At 40.2% G+C, this 15,303-nt stretch overlaps 1 protein-coding gene across 1 annotated transcript; it reads left to right on the top strand.

The window, feature by feature from the left end:
- Positions 1-441: 441 nt before the first annotated feature.
- LOC121563952 (E3 SUMO-protein ligase ZBED1-like) lies at positions 442-1,901 on the top strand. Its single transcript, XM_041875562.2, has 3 exons — positions 442-1,010; positions 1,331-1,384; positions 1,477-1,901. The coding sequence occupies exons 1-3, from the start codon at positions 611-613 to the stop codon at positions 1,824-1,826; spliced, it is 804 nt and encodes a 267-aa protein (XP_041731496.2). The 5' UTR covers positions 442-610; the 3' UTR covers positions 1,827-1,901.
- Positions 1,902-15,303: the final 13,402 nt, after the last annotated feature.

Here is a 15,303-nt window from a genome sequence, read left to right on the forward strand (position 1 = left end):
CTTTTGGACAACATATATCGATCTAACATCGTTTTAAAATGTAATAAATCGATTGTATCGATACTAGGAAATAACCCATTGGATTTAAGCACGTCAGACTTTATATGGATGTTTTTTCTTAGTACTTTTAATGATAAAGGCTTTAAACATTACTCGATTCAGTCTGCCTATCCGTGACGTCAGCTGAACGAGTAGCGATAACGACAGATGGCTGGACGTCATGCTCAAATCAAGGGTATGTGACAATTACCTCTCATCACATTGATCCGGAGTGGAAAATGAAGACCTTTGTTCTGCTAAACAGAGTTTTAAATGAAGCCCATACTGGTAAAAATATTGCCGCGTTACTGCGTGAAGCCTGCATGGAGTGGAAAATCTACGACAAGAATCCTGCCATCGTCACAGATAACGCCAGGAATATGATTGTGGCGGTGCAGAAGCCAGTTCAGTACACACATTACCTGCTTCGCACATACACTCAACCTTGCCTCGCAGAAGGGTTTGGGGGTGGACCGTGCTTCCAGGTTGTTGGGGAAAGTGCGAAAAATTGTTGGATATTTTCACCGCAGCCCGATTGCATGTCACGCCCTACAGGGAAAAACAAACTCTGATGGATTTACCAAAACATAAACTGATCCAAGACATAATCACCAGATGGAACAGTTCATTCGAAATGCTTGAACGTTTTTTGGAACAACAGCCAGCTATAATGGCAACTCTGATGTCCAAGGATCTACGAAAGGGGGTCACAGATGTAGGCACGCTGAGTGAGAGTGATATTGCCAACATGGATGACATTGTTCAGTTGATGGGTCCTGTCAAAATGGCAACCACTGTGATGTGTGAAGAAGACCAGCCAACTCTCTCTGTAATTGCTCCTCTTCAAGCAAAACTGCTGAAACACCTACAGCCATGCGAAGACGACTCAACCCTGGTTGCAGAGATTAAGAGGGTGATGGCCAGTGACCTCTCCACACGCTACAGAGGCACCCAAGATGCTCTCAACATAGGTAATTAATTTGGAGTCTTAATTAAAATTAACTTGGTTAATATTTTAGGTTATTAGACTGTATTCATTTGTAAAATGGCACACCTTTGCGTTTAAGTTTGAATTTGAGTTGTTTTTTCATATGGAAAAGTAAACAAGATATCTGAAATACAATTCTTAGTTCATGGTGGCTTTACATCATCACTGTGCCACATTTCTTTTAAACATACTAAAGTTTAATCTTCTGATTATTTTGTGTATGAGGAGGTGGTCATCACTTGCAATTTCAGGTCAACTTAATTTAATAATGCAATGAATGCAATATTCTTGTTCTTTAAACAGCATCAGCTGGAAGCTCAAGCACAAAGCTGTCAGGATTCAATGAAGAGACCACAGGTGTGTTTCATGTGATACCAATAAAAGATTGTTGTTGTTTTGTATTAATGAGAAACATGACTATATTTTGAAATATATTTCTTATATTGTAGCTCCAAATGAGTCACCTCCTTGTAAGAAGAAAGCCTTAGATGCGCTGTTTGGCGATTCCTTCACCCAAAGAGAAAGAAAATCCACAAGCGAGACAGCCAGAGCAGAGGTGTTAAAGTACCGAGCAAAAGATGCGTTGCCTTTGACTGAAAATGCCATGAAGTGGTGGAGATCTCAGGAGAAAGAGCTACCTGTACTTTCCACCCTTGCTAAACGGTACCTGTGCATTCCAGGCACCAGTGTGCCAGCAGAACGAGTTTTTAGTACTGCTGGCGACATAGTGAACGCACAGAGAAGTGTTCTGCAGCCAGATCATGTTGATCAGTTGATATTTTTGAAAAAAAATCTGTAGTCATTGAAGAGTAGCCTAGTAGGTTACACTTGATATTTTGTTGAATATTGTTTGTTTATTAAAATAAGAGTAGTAGCAGGTTCATCCACTGCTCATTCAACCTGAAGAAATGTTGGTTGCACTTTATTTTTGATATTAATACTGTATTTGTATTGTAATGTTGAAAAACAAAAGCAGAAGTAGCAGGTAAACCTACTGTTAATTCAACCTGAAGAGATGTTGGTTGCACTTTATTTTTGATATTAATACTGTATTTGTATTGTAATGTTGAAAAACAAAAGCAGAAGTAGCAGGTAAACCTACTCTTTATTCAACCTGAAGAGATGTTGGTTGCACTTTATTTTTGATATTAATATTGTAATATTTTTATGTTGAAAAACAAAAGCAGAAGTAGCAGGTAAACCTACTGTTAATTCAACCTGAAGAGATGTTGGTTGCACTTTATTTTTGATATTAATATTGTAATATTTTTATGTTGAAAAACAAAAGCAGAAGTAGCAGGTAAACCTACTGTTGAAATGTTGGTTGCACTTACTGTACTTTTATTGAAAATGTATTGAATATTGAAAATGAGATCAGACAATTTTAACTTCCTGTTAATTCAACCTAAAGTGTTGTTTGCACTTTATTCAAATAAAATGTGAATGCATTTGCCATTCATTGTTGTTTATTTATATTCATAATTAATTGATACCTGATTCCATTACAAGAAACAGGAATCTAGGAAACTTCACCTGCACTGTCCAGTATCCAGGTATTTATTTCAGTCACACTGGTTGAATTTTTGGCTAAAAGGTTACTGAATCGATTTCAAGTCACTGAATCGTTTCGGATCGTATCGTTCTAAATGAACCAATATCGTCCTTGAATCGTATCGACAACCACGAATCGTGATACAAATCGAATCGTTGTTAAAACGAATCGTTACACCCCTAGTTTTCACCATTACTTTGGGTGGATTAGTTTTTACTACATAACTTTTGTTTAATGATACACAGGCTATGAAACGACTACATGTGTTTATTAAATAGTCTTTTAAAACTATATTCATTTTTTTTTGTCTTTGATAAATATATTTGGATAACTGTAATGAACGTAATTGATCTGGTAATGAAAAATAAACATTCTACATTAATTTGTGCTGGTCAACCTTTGTTTTTTGGTTTATCTATACAGAAAATACAATGGTTTTGTTTAATTCATGGCATTCAAAATAATGTACATGTCTATTATCTAGTCAAAACATGTCACTACACCTTTACACATCACCATTGGGACAAGCCAATATGCTAGCCACCATTATTTGCTACAATGCATACAAATAGATGTTTTGCAGTATAAAGGACTTACATATGTTTCTTATTAAATAACAGTGAAATAAAATGGGGGGAAAAGTAGTGTCATTTTAAAGTGTTTTATACGGTACCAAAGTCCAGGGACAGCATTACCACAACAAATCAACAATGACCCACTTACTATTGGGGAATGGAACCAGAGAGGAAGCTTGTGTTACCTTTCTCACACCACAATAGTATTCATCTCAACAGACCCTTTCCATCCCCCATTGTTGGAGCTCAATATATGCCCAGGACTATATTGAGGGTCAGACTGTTGTAATGTCCAGTTGATTATGTAAATAGTCTTGTTACGGTGTAGTTACACATAAACCCCACAAAAGGAAGTGTTACCGTAAATAGTATTGTAGAACTCTAGCATTGATGGTCCATCTGAGGGTGAGTCATTGATATGAATGCTCAGAGTAAAAGAGCTGTGAACTCACCTGTGATGGCCCACGTCTACCACAACCTTTCCTACTGTGTTAGTAGAACCACAGCATTTTAGGCAGCCATAGTTCCAAATGTGTTCATGCATACAGTACAATGGGAGGGGGTGTGGCATACAGAGGGGAGGACCAGGAAGTTGATCTCAGACTTCTATTTAGTACTGGGATTTTATTCAGAGTTACCAGATTGACAGTGAGGACAAACCCAGCCTGCCTCCCTCCACACTGATTGTGACCCAGTTTGCACTGCAGGATCTAGAGATGGCATCAGTGAAGCTGGAAGACTGCAGTCAAACACTGGAGCTGAATGTCAACATTAAAGATGAAGAAGAGGAGGAGAAGATTGGGAAATCTGTTTCTCAGGGTAAGAGCAGGTTCTATCTAATTAAGTTTGTTGGACATGATTTGGAAAGGCACACGCCTGTCTATATACAGTGCATTCGGAAAGTCTTCAGACCCTTTGACTTTTTCAACATTTTGTTACGTTACAGCCTTATTGTAGAATTGATTAAATTGTTTTTTTCCCTCATCAATCTACACATACCCCATAATGACAAAGCAAAAACAGGTTTTTATCAGTTGTTGCAAAAACAACTGAACAATCACATTTACATAAGTATTCAGACCCTTTACTCAGTACTTTGTTTAAGCACCTGAATGTCAACATTAATGATGAAGAAGAGGAGAAGATTGGGAAATCTGTTTCTCATGGTAAGAGCAGGTTCTATCTATCTATAAATTATCTTGATAAATTACCCAGTCTATTGCTAGGTATAATTTTGTAATTCTAACATCCAATTCCAATACTCTTCAATACTTTGTGGAATGTGGAATTGGAATTTGAGTTATTTTGTGAATTGAAATGGAATTGACCCTGACATTTGCTAACCCTTGTGATAGTGATTGGGGGATGATATTGCTAATCATTTTCAAAGGGAAGTTGGTTTTGAAGTTTCTGTCCTATATTAAGAAAGATAAGTAAATATATATATATATATATACCTGTATTTAACACCTTTTTTGGGCACTCAGTACTTCAATATTTACTTCCACAAATGTTTTAAACTGGTACCTGCCACCTTCAGACACTTGTAGGCGTCCTAGAGCGAAACAACAGACATGAACTTGTTGGTGAGTCTCACCTTTCGATGTGTAGGCCAAACTTCTCGGACGCTACAGACAGAAGTCTCCTGGTCTGACAAACAACACTGTAGTTCTTCCACCGCAAATGAGGAAGGCCGACCTCAGAGGATGTGGTGGATTGAGACGCAGCCCATGCAAAAAATCCATCTCTAGCTTAAACAGACAGATTTAGATGGGGATTGTTATTATGATGCTAATTTGATTTCCACAGGGGTGCTCTAGGGTTTCTTAAAGCACATCAACGTATACATAAAGAAGAGATGCCGGTAACACTTCCTTTTATGGGGTCCTTATTACAGTGTAATTACATGTGTAACTACACTGTAAACAAGTATTGTAGTTAACTGTAATGACACATAGTTACATTGTAATAACATGTACCTGTTAGTAATTGTGGTCTGTAATTACAGAAGTGTAACAATGAATGCTTGTTACCATGCTTGTTACAAATGGGCAGGTTTCCACTAAATTCACCATCTTCTTTTTCCGCTTCTCAGCTGCATCTGATTTATTAACAACTGTGACAAAGGTTGGGATCCCTTGTGGATGCTCTGGGTGTCTGAGATATTATAGCCTATGCTCAATGGGCTCTAATTAATATTTGCCAGCAATATACTCCCCTGCATCACACTGCTAGCTAGCCTCTGAAGCTAAGCAGGGTTGGTCCTGGTCGGTCCCTGGATGGGAGACCAGCTGCTGCTGGAAGTGGTGTTGAAGGGCCAGCAGGAAGCACTCTTTCCTCTGGTCAAAAAAAAAGAACACCCCAATGCCCCAGGGCAGTGATTGGGGACATTGCCCTGTGTGCCGTCTTTCAGATGGGACGTTAAACGGGTGCCCTGACTGTCTGCGGTCACTAAAGATCCCATGCCACTTATCGTAAGGGTAGGGGTGTTAACCCCAGTGTCCTGGCTGAATTCCCAATCTGGCCCTCATACCATCATGGCCACCTAATCATCCCTAGCTTCCAATCGGCTCATTCATCCCCCATCCTCTCCGCTGTAAATGAGAATGTGTTCTCAGTCAACTTACCTGGTAAAATATAAAATAATTTACTTAAACATTAATGTGCACTGTTCAAAATATATCTCCAGTCAATGTTGTTGCTAGCACTTGCCTCCAAAATAAAGCGTCCCATCTGGGTTAACTTGGTTGAGTTTACGAAAACAGATCTAATACAAGTGTCTATGTATGCGGATGACTCAACACTATACATTTATATTTACGTCATTTAGCAGACGCTCTTATCCAGAGCGACTTACAAATTGGTGCATTCACCTTATAGTGGGATAACCACTTTACAATGTTTTTTTTTGTTTTTTTGGGAGGGGGGTGGGTTGGGGTAAGGGGGGGTAGAAGGATGACTTTATCCTATCCCAGGTATTCCTTAAAGAGGTGGGGTTTCAAATGTCTCCGGAAGGGGATCAGCTACTACAGCAACTGAAATGACAACACTTAACAAAGAGGAATAAGATAGTCCTAAATATTTCTAAAACTAGAAGCATTGTATTTGGGACAAATCATTCACTAAACCCTAAACCTCAACTAAATATTGTATAAATAATGTGGAAATTGAGCAAGTTGAGGTGACTAAACTGCTTGGAGTAACCCTGGATTGTAAACTGTCATGGTCAAAGCATATTGATACAACAGAAGCTAAGATGGGGAAAAATATGTCCATAATAAAGCGCTGCTCTACCTTCTACCACACTATCAACAAGGCAGGTCCTACAGGCCCTAGTTTTGTCACACCTGGACTACTGTACAGTCGTGTGGTCAGGTGCCACAAAAAAGGACTTAAGAAAATTGCAATTGGCTCAGAACAGGGCAGCACGGCTGGCCCTTGGATGTACACAGAGAACTAATATTAATAATATGCATCTCTCATGGCTCAAAGTGGAGGTGTTGACATGTTGGGTGCACCGAGCTGTCTGTTTGAGCTACTGGCGCACAGCTCGGTCACCCATGCATACCTTACAAGACATGCCACCAGAGGTCTCTTCACAGTCCCCAAGTCCAGAACAGACTATGAGAGGTGCACAGTACTACATAGCGCCATGACTACATGGAACTCTATTCCACATCAAGTAACTGATGCAAGTAGTACAATTTAGATTTTAAAAAACACCAGCTGTGGTGTCCGCTTATGTCCCAAGTCTTTTCAGGACGTATAAACGTGGGGAATTTTAAACCGTTAAATATGTGTATTTTTAAGTCAACCTCATAATGTTGCTAAACGTCAGAAAGTACGTTGAGAGCCCCATAAAATGCAGTTTCTGGTAACCACTGGGAACGTAACTTTCGTACGTAACAGTGTGATGGGGACAAGGACATTCCGGCTGGCCAAACCCTCCCCTAACCCGGCCAATTGTGCATCGCCTCATGGGTCTCCCGGTCGTGGCTGGCTGCGACACAGACAGGTATCGAACCAGCATCTGTAGCAATGCAGCTTGCACTGCGATGCAGTGTCTTAGACCACTGCGCCACTCGGGAGGACCCTTAAGACACGTCATTTAATCTACCCTGAACATATACACAGTGTCCTGTTGTCCTGGTGTCCACTGACGAAATATGCAAAATGCCTGAAAATAAGTTCTTTTTTTACATAAACTGTATCACAATAGATTCGTAAACAAAATCACAGCAATAAGCTCACAAAATAACAAGTCAGTAAAAACATGAACACTGCACTCCAATCAAGAACTGTAAAACTGCTTAAAGCTAAAAGTGAATAACTATGTTATGTTTATTCAGGTGCTGCTGCTCCATCCTCATCCACAGTCTCTTCCTCGACCCGCTCCTGGAAGTCAAAACAACACAAACTGGTCATTATTTTCCGTAAACAAATGATCAAAATGCCGGTTTAACGTCAACTCCCTACTACATTCCTTTTTTACTAGCACAATCATTTAGCTATATTGACCGACTGGATTAAAGTGAAGTAAAAAAAATCTAAACAATCAGAAAGTGTTATTTTTAATCATACCTTTCTCTTACTCTTGAGCCGAGCTGGTGCATGTTTGAGAGCGTCTGCTATTTTGTCATCTACCTCTTGGTAGGTAGCCTTGGGGTGTGCTTTCAGGGACGCTCCTATGTTGTGAAAAAGAATTGTAAATGGTACATTCCATGTCATATCATTACTTTTCCACCTATGCTGGCTGAGACAGAGATTGGGTATTGTCCCTCTCGTCCCCCATAGGCAGTTTTGGCCATGAGACCTCTCTCCTTCACCTTTCCTTTGTCCTCTCTCTCCGATCTTAACAGGTGGTAGGATTTCACATTCATTGGTAACTGCCTTGTTACTGATTTTAATTCATTTGAAATGTTAATAAACACACATTTGACTTACCATCACTTGACCAATAATACTATCTACTAAATAATAATAAATAAGGATCTAAACTTGTGCATTTACTTACGGCACCTCCGTACCTTCAGGCTCTGATCAGTCCCTACACCCAAACGAGGGCATTGCGTTCATCCACCTCTGGCCTGCTGGCTCCCCTTCCTCTGCGGAAGCATAGCTCCCGCTCAGCCCAGTCAAAACTGTTCGCTGCTCTGGCACCCCAATGGTGGAACAAGCTCCCTCACGACGCCAGGACAGCGGAGTCACTCACCACCTTCCGGAGACATTTGAAACCCCACCTCTTTAAGGAATACCTGGGATAGGATAATGTAATCCTTCTACACCCCCTTACCCCAACCCACCCCCCCCAAAAAAAAAACATTGTAAAGTGGTTTTCCCACTAGCCATAGGGTGAATGCACCAATTTGTAAGTCGCTCTGGATAAGAGCGTCTGCTAAATGGCGTAAATGTGCCCTTGAGCAAGGCACTTAACCCTAATTGCTCCTGTAAGTCGCTCTGGATAAGAGCGTCTGCTAAATGACTAAAATGTAAAATGTAAATGTACTTGTGACAGCATCATAGATTGATAGCTCATTAAAGGCCCTCTTCCCCTTCCTGCCCTTCAAGGAGTAGCCTGTCCACAGCTCCTCTGTTCTAATTTTTATCATCATTCGTCTGATTCCTGAGCCCAGGTCCAGGCCACAGCAGAGGGTCAGGTATCGGATCTGATAAAAAAATAAAAGAAACCCCACTCATTTGTGTGTTCCTCAGCTAAAACAGCTGGCCATACAGTTCTGATTGATAGTAATGAGAAATCATTTTTGTAGTGTATCATGTAATCATGGGCTAAAACTTGTGTAAACAGGCAGAGGGCTGATCGTTTCTTCTTAAGATAAGTTAAGTGTTAATTGGGAAATCAATCCAAACACTAAATAGGCATATGGCATATATGACAACTGCATTTCGTTGACATCCAGGCTCTGTCATAGCCGGCCGTGACTGGGAGACCCATGGGGCGGCGCACAATTGGCTCAGCGTCGTCCAGGGTAGGGGAGGGAATGGCCGGCAGGGATGTAGCTCAGTTGGTAGAGCATGGTGTTTGCAACGCCAGGGTTGTGTGTTTGATTCCCACGGGGGGCTAGTATGAAAAAATAATAATTATGCACTCACTAACTGTAAGTCGCTCTGGATAAGAGCGTCTGCTAAATGACTAAAATGTAAATGTAATTAAGATATTTGGATTCAATAATATTGCAGGTTGCAATTTTCTCTCAAATCTGGACGCATTCAAGGGGCTCTTGATAAACAGCTAACTTATTTTTGTCAATTGCTTTCAAAATACTTGATCTAGATTTCCCATTTTTTACAAACAGATACATTTTAAAATGGCCATCCCTTCCATTTTCCTTCAATAGTGGGAGTCTTTAAGTGTTACACATACAGTGAGCTCCATAATTCACTGGACAGTGACCATTCTTTTGTTATTTTGGTTCTGTACTCTAGCACTTTGAGTTTGAAAGGATACAATGACAATGAGGGTGAAGTGCAGACTGTCAGCTTTAATTTGAGGGTATTTTCATACATATCGGATGAACCGTTTACGAATTATAGAAGCTTTTGTACATGGTCCCCCCATTTTCGGGCATAAAAAAACATTGGACAGTTTAACATAATGTAGAATAAAGTAATCATTGTTAATATTTGGTCGCATATCCTTTGCATGCAATGACTGCTTGAAGTCTGCGATGCATCGCCATCACCAGACGCTGGGTATCTTCCCTGGTGATGCTCTGCCAGGCCTGTACTGCAGCCATCTTAAGTTCCTGCTTGTTTCGGGGACTTATTGCCTTAAGTCTCCTCTTCAGCATGTAAAATGCATGTTCAATTGGATTCAGATCTGGTGATTGACTCGGCCAGTCAAGGATTTTCCACTTTTTGGCCATCAAAAACCCCTTTGTTGCTCTAGCAGTATGTTTAGGGTCATTGTCTTGTTGCATGATTAAGTGCCGTCCAATGAGTTTGGAGGCATTTGGTTTTATCTGAGCAGATAAAATATTTCTGTAGACTTCAGAATTCATTGTTCTACTTCTGTCTGCAGTCACATCATCGATGAAGACAAGTGAGCCTGTTCCACTGGCAGCCATACAGGCCCAAGCCATAACACCCCCTCCACCATGTTTCATGGATGATGTGGTATGCTTTGGATCATGGGCATTTCTTTTTTTTCTCCACACTTTTGTCTTTCCATCACTCTGGTACATGTTAATCTTTGTCTCATCTGTCCACAATACTTTTTTCCAGAACTCTTGGGGCTCTTTTAGGTGCTTTTTAGCAAACTGTAATCTTGCCTTTCTGTTCTTCAGGCTTATCAGTGGTTTGCATCTTGTAGTGTACCCTCTGTAGTCCTGCTGGTGTAGTCTTCTGCGTATGGTAGACTTTGACACATCTACACCTGCATCCAGGAGAGTGTTTTTGATCTGTTGGGCTGTTATCAGGGGTTTTTTCTTCACCATAGAGAGTATTCTCCGGTCATCCACTACAGTGGTCTTCCTCTGTCTACCGGGTCTTTTGACATAATTGAGTTCACCGGTTGTTTTTTTCTTGTTAATGATGAACCAAACTGTTGACTTGGGCATGGCCAGGGTTTTTGCAATGTTCCTGAATGATTGATTTTCATTTCTGAGCCTTATGACGGCCAACTTCATTTGCATCGACACTGCTGTCTTCCTCATGTTGTCACACCCCAATAACAACCTCCAAAGGCAATAGCAACGTCTAGAATCATTACTATTCATCAACAGCTCTCCTGCATTCACTAACGACACAAATGAATACACCTGCCTAACGACACACATCTGTGAAGCCAATTTAACAAATACATGTAGTACCTTAAAATGGGGGGACCATGTACAAAAGGTGCTGTCATTTCTAAACGGTTCATCCGATATGTATGAAAATACCCTCAAATTAAAGCTGACAGTCTGCACTTCACGCTCATTGTCATTGTATCCTTTCAAACTCAAAGTGCTAGAGTACAGAACCAAAATAACAAAACAATGGTCACTGTCCAATGAATTATGGAGCTCACTGTATATCCTTTAGTTCCTCATTTGTTTCTGCAGGGTTTTGCAGCATTTCAAGTTGCCCCAAGGACTCTGACTCCTTTGGCTGCCGGGCCTCTATGGCCTCCATAACTTGGTTCAGAGCAGTCCTGAACTCTGTACGGATCATCTCCAGTTCCACCATTATCCTCTATGGCCTCCATAACTTGGTTCAGAGCAGTCCTGAACTCTGTACGGATCATCTCCAGTTCCACCATTATCCTCTATGGCCTCCATAACTTGGTTCAGAGCAGTCCTGAACTCTGTACGGATCATCTACAGTTCCACCATTATCCTCTATGGCCTCCATAACTTGGTTCAGAGCAGTCCTGAACTCTGTACGGATCATCTCCAGTTTCACCATTATCCTCTATGGCCTCCATAACTTGGTTCAGAGCAGTCCTGAACTCTGTACGGATCATCTCCAGTTCCACCATTATCCTCTATGGCCTCCATAACTTGGTTCAGAGCAGTCCTGAACTCTGTACGGATCATCTACAGTTCCACCATTATCCTCATCTCCACTGCTTGAAGATCAGCAAAATAATAAAGACTCAACAGTTTTGCTGCAAGTAGTGTGACAATACAAGCCATGAGTACCAGGCAGGACATGGATCAAGGCCATGTGAAATACCTCCATCAAAATATCCACCCTTCATATATATTAGTAGTATTGATAACCATGTATCTGCTGACAGCCAAACAATTTGGAATTGATGTTGACAATACAAGAGAAGCAACATGTTGTAACATATAGGCTAGCATAATATACCTTTAATGTATCCAGCAGGCATCTCAGAAGCCACAGGATCATCAAGCAGGGATGGCAGCTCTTGGTCTAAAATATAAGAAAGAATCATGCTGTTATTTAAACTTTCTACATTTATGATTTCGAGATCAATATCTTGATGGCTAAAGAAACCTGGTTCTGATGCTCTGTCTTGGCCAGCTTCTTCCTGGCTGCCACTTGGACTAACTGAGAAAACAGAAGGAAAAACATGAATACATACTTTGCTTTTGAAACTGGCACAGAACCAAACGTGAAGGGATGTCAGTCAGGAGCTCAGTGGGAAGGTCAATGAATCCCAACAAAAATAAATGCTAAGCATTATTTATTTATTTATTATGCTTTTAGTTTGATGGCAAATCCATACAGATATTTACAAACATGGCATCACACTTGTGTTTTACCCCAGAAGAATAGGGTGATTTCACTACTGTTGTAAATACAAGCTTCACCCGTACACAGCACCACAACTATTTGGAAAGTTCTAATAGTATGCACAAAGTAGTAATAAGACTTTAAATAACCTAATATGCAAAAATATGATGGTAATTGTATTCTATTGAGTGTCTTTGAAAGGTTTGTAAAGCTATAATACTTCATACAATTCAATTGTTTACCCTAAAACTAATTGTTTACCCTAAAACTACAACCAGACACTTACTGTCGCTCTGGCTTGAGGTGGCACATGGCCTCAAGTCCTCTGCATCTGCAACTTCAGAGAATATCACAGATGTCAAACCGTTACCACATTTATAGTACACGTTTAACAGATTTTTCTGTTCAACCCATACAGTTGGTAGGAACAGAACTTTGAGAAAGTAGGCTTGTTTATCAGACTTCAAACATGATGTACCTTGTTGTAGGGTCTTTTCAAAGACACTGGCTCTGCCGGAGTGCCATGTCTAGGTCTAAAAAGACTTCAACAGCTTCTACCCCCAAGCCATAAGACTCCTGAACAGCTAATCATGGCTACCCGGACTATTTGCACTGCCCCCCCCACCCCGTCCTTTTACGCTGCTGCTACTCTGTTAATTATTTATGCATAGTCACTTTAACTCTACCCACGTGTACATATTACTTCAACTAGCCGGTGCCCCCGCACATTGACTCTGCACCGGTACCCCCCTGTATATATAGCCTCCCTACTGTTATTTTATTTTACTTCTGCTCTTTTTTTCTCAACACTTTTTTTGTTTGTTTTATTTTTTTGTTAAAAATAAATGCACTGTTGGTTAAGGGCTGTAAGTAAGCATTTCACTGTAATGTCTGCACCTGTTGTATTCGGCGCATGTGGCCAATAAAATTTGATTTTATTTTATTTAGATGTTTCACTAACTCCACCTTCACTTTAAATCTGACAAACTCCACATTAGACTTGGCTTCAACAAAAACATTGGTCGTTTCTAGGAGAATTTTAGCAGTGGAAGGCAAATCTGGGTGACCATTAGACTGCAGCATCTTCAGAAGTGCATCAACAGCATTGTGTTTCACTTGGAAATCACTTATCCAGGTTGCCAGGTCCTCTTTGAAGGTAGAATCGTTTTCAACATCATCATTGTCAGAGTCAGTTGTCTCCTGAATTGCACAACCAGCATTGGCTTCAGTCTCTGAATCTATGTCACTGTGTGATGGCAGTCTTGGCTTAGTACCACCTACTGCCTCAAGCTCACCATCTGACTCTTCCTCAGCGTGTGTTGGCAGTCTTGGAGGAGTACCACCTACTGCCTGGAGTTCACCATCTGACTCAATTTTGCTCTCAGATTCAGTAGAACTGGTATCTTCACTCTTGGTGTCAGACTAGCTGATGAGACTAGATCCACTTTCATTGTCATTGACTTCCTTCTCTACCCTTTTTTTCTTAAGGTTGGTTTTCTCCCTTGACAATTTAGTCCAGATTCTATTGTATTCTCTCTTTTCTTGAAGTACTCGACATTCGTGTTACACCAGAGGATTTAACAGTCTGAAAATGATTAAACAATGATATGACAATGGCTCTACACATACAGTACAAAATGAAATTGGACTGCCTTACTTGTCCATTTAAAATGAATAACCAGTTAGACAACACATAGGTTTACCTTTTTTGAAGACATTTTCAATCTTTAGAACACTAAGTAAAGAAACGGAAAGAACATGAATCTCTACTACCCAAGACGTTATCCATAATATCCATCTTGAATCAGAACTTAAATGAGGAAAGCGATGACTACAGCTTCTCAGGCTATCGTGACACTGCAAGGCATTTGAATAATGTTGGTGTTATAGAACGGATAAATTCCACTTTTCATTATCTGGATTGTTTAAATTTAGTCAGTCCTGTAGTAAAAGTATGTATCAAGCCGTAGCATGCATTATATATTTTTACGTGCTTATGCTAGTAATAGACCAATGTTGTTCTTCATCAGGACCTAAGAACACGATTACTCAACCCTGTAACACAGGCTGTGGTTACACGCGGCACTATCCAAGTAACGTAGCTAGGCTAAACTATCTATTAGCCAACTGGCTAATTAGCTAACTGGCAAGCTTCCTCGCTAGTTAGATAGCCTGACATCATCAAAATGTCTTTATCTGGGGAGCTGGGAGTACACTAAGTTACTTGGTTTAAATAGTACACGCCGGATAACTTACCTTTCGTAAAAACTTCCAAGAGGTGAACTGTGTTCGGTCAGTCGGAGTCAATGGCGTCTTCGCTGTTCAGCTGTGTTGTTTCACTTTTACCAATTAGTACGGTAGGTGTTTCTTTCTGGCTCCAGCCTCAGTATTGTTAGTTGCCACACCCACTTCTATATTTGCAATGACGGATAAGTCAAAGGAGTCAAAAGGAATATTCAGGATGAACCGTCGTCAGGCCACCACTACTGCTAGCTGCTTTATAAAAATTATTATAGGCTACATTCATAAATTAATATAATAAAACAATATTATTTGTAGGTAGCGTTCCCTCTTCCATAGGCCTATACTGAGGTCAAAATTACATTATTAATTTCCAGACATTTATTAAATCGGTAGAATTATGGAAAAATATATTGCGGAGGGGAAGAGCTGGATCCACTTCCTTTACACAAAGCACAAGTATGCTGGCCCCAATATCTTGGGATCTAAAGTACTTATTTAGAACCTAACAAATGTTCCTACACACTTAGAAAGACAACGTTACCAGTGTACCACCACTTGACTTACAGACGACGTTACAAAATGTATTTCTATCATTCTGATTGTAACGTTATATGAAGACAAAAACCATAGCTCTAAATGTAACGTTATGAAATGTTCCTAGGATATCTCCAAAATAACATGATATTCAGAACCTTTCATGG

This window comes from Coregonus clupeaformis, unplaced genomic scaffold, assembly GCF_020615455.1.
Source record: "Coregonus clupeaformis isolate EN_2021a unplaced genomic scaffold, ASM2061545v1 scaf2117, whole genome shotgun sequence".
Taxonomy (NCBI): Eukaryota; Metazoa; Chordata; class Actinopteri; order Salmoniformes; family Salmonidae; genus Coregonus; species Coregonus clupeaformis.

Bases quoted from the DNA above. Each gene is read 5' to 3' on its own strand.
- LOC121563952 (XM_041875562.2), top strand. From the start codon at position 611: ATGGATTTACCAAAACATAAACTGATCCAAGACATAATCACCAGATGG. The intron at 1,011-1,330 runs GTAATTAATTTG...TTCTTTAAACAG, and splicing joins CCAAGATGCTCTCAACATAG to CATCAGCTGGAAGCTCAAGC. The intron at 1,385-1,476 runs GTGTGTTTCATG...CTTATATTGTAG, and splicing joins ATTCAATGAAGAGACCACAG to CTCCAAATGAGTCACCTCCT.